The sequence below is a fragment of the Dipodomys ordii genome, unplaced genomic scaffold (assembly GCF_000151885.1).
Source record: "Dipodomys ordii isolate 6190 unplaced genomic scaffold, Dord_2.0 Scaffold18, whole genome shotgun sequence".
NCBI lineage: Eukaryota > Metazoa > Chordata > Mammalia > Rodentia > Heteromyidae > Dipodomys > Dipodomys ordii.
In genome coordinates, this window is record NW_012267234.1 from 16878381 (window position 1) to 16879409 (window position 1029).

Sequence of the window (1029 nt, forward strand, 5' to 3'; positions counted from 1 at the left end):
GGTGAATGCGGTCCGGAAGCTCCCGCTCCTGCTGCTCTTTTTCAAGGACCAGGAGTTAGGCTAAGACATCGCCCGCCTTCTTGGTGTTCTGAACGGCCTTGTGTCTTGTCAGTGGCCGACCCACAAATGTGCACTATTGCCCGTCGAGCTTCTGTCCGAAGCCGGGCACGGGTGGCTCACGCCTGTAATCCCAGTGCTCCACGAGGCTGAGACCTGAGGATCCTGTCAGAGCCAGTCTGTGAGATTCTTATCTCCCAAGTAACCATCAGAAAGAACCAGAAGTAGAGCTGTGGCGCAAGTGTTAGAGCACCAGCCTTGAGCAAAAAGAAAGAGAAATGGAAAAGCTCAGGGACAGCACCCAGGCTCTGAGTTCAAGCCCCAGTACCAGCACATAGCGCGTGCGTGCACGCACACGTGCACAAACACGTACACACGCACACATACACGCACACACACACACACACCCGTCTCCGTGCCGGAAGCGTGTGTCTCGCAGTATCCAGTAGTTTGGGCTGAGCACTGGGTCCCTGCGCATGCACACGTGCGGGCCCGTGTCGTCCGTCTGTCTGCCCTGGGATCTGGGTGACCGCGGCCGGGGCCTGCGCCGGCTTCTGCCCTCGTGGGCGCAGCGCGGAAGCCTCCCGGCTCTGCCCGGTGCCACGTGTGACCCGCGTCCGTGGCTCTTGCAGTTCCTCACCTACCTGTTCTCCCGGGAGAACAGCATCTGGGACGACAAGTATGACGCGGTGGACATGCAGGACATGAACAACCCCCTGTCCCACTACTGGATCTCCTCCTCCCACAACACGTGAGCCCACGCCTCCCAGGGCCTGCCCGGCCCGCGCGGGGCGGGGGGTGCGGGCAGCTGGAGGCAGGATTACACTGAACAAGGCCCGGAGGAGAGTTTCACCAGGAGAGTGAATGTGCAAAGGGCCTGGGGCAGGAACAACAGAGCTTAGCGTTTGGGAGGGCAGCTCGGGAGAAGAGTACAGCCAGCCTGATTGCCAATCACGTGAAAGGCAGCGGGGG

General features: G+C 60.8%; 1 protein-coding gene across 1 annotated transcript in view; it reads left to right on the plus strand.

Annotated features, from left to right (window-relative positions):
• Plcg2 (phospholipase C, gamma 2 (phosphatidylinositol-specific)) overlaps window positions 1-1029 on the plus strand; it is a 68663-nt gene that overhangs the window by 45552 nt on the left and 22082 nt on the right. The window contains exon 15 of the mRNA XM_013012701.1: window positions 690-808. Within this exon, the coding sequence (XP_012868155.1) occupies window positions 690-808 (119 nt within the window). The remainder of the gene's footprint in view (window positions 1-689; window positions 809-1029) is intronic.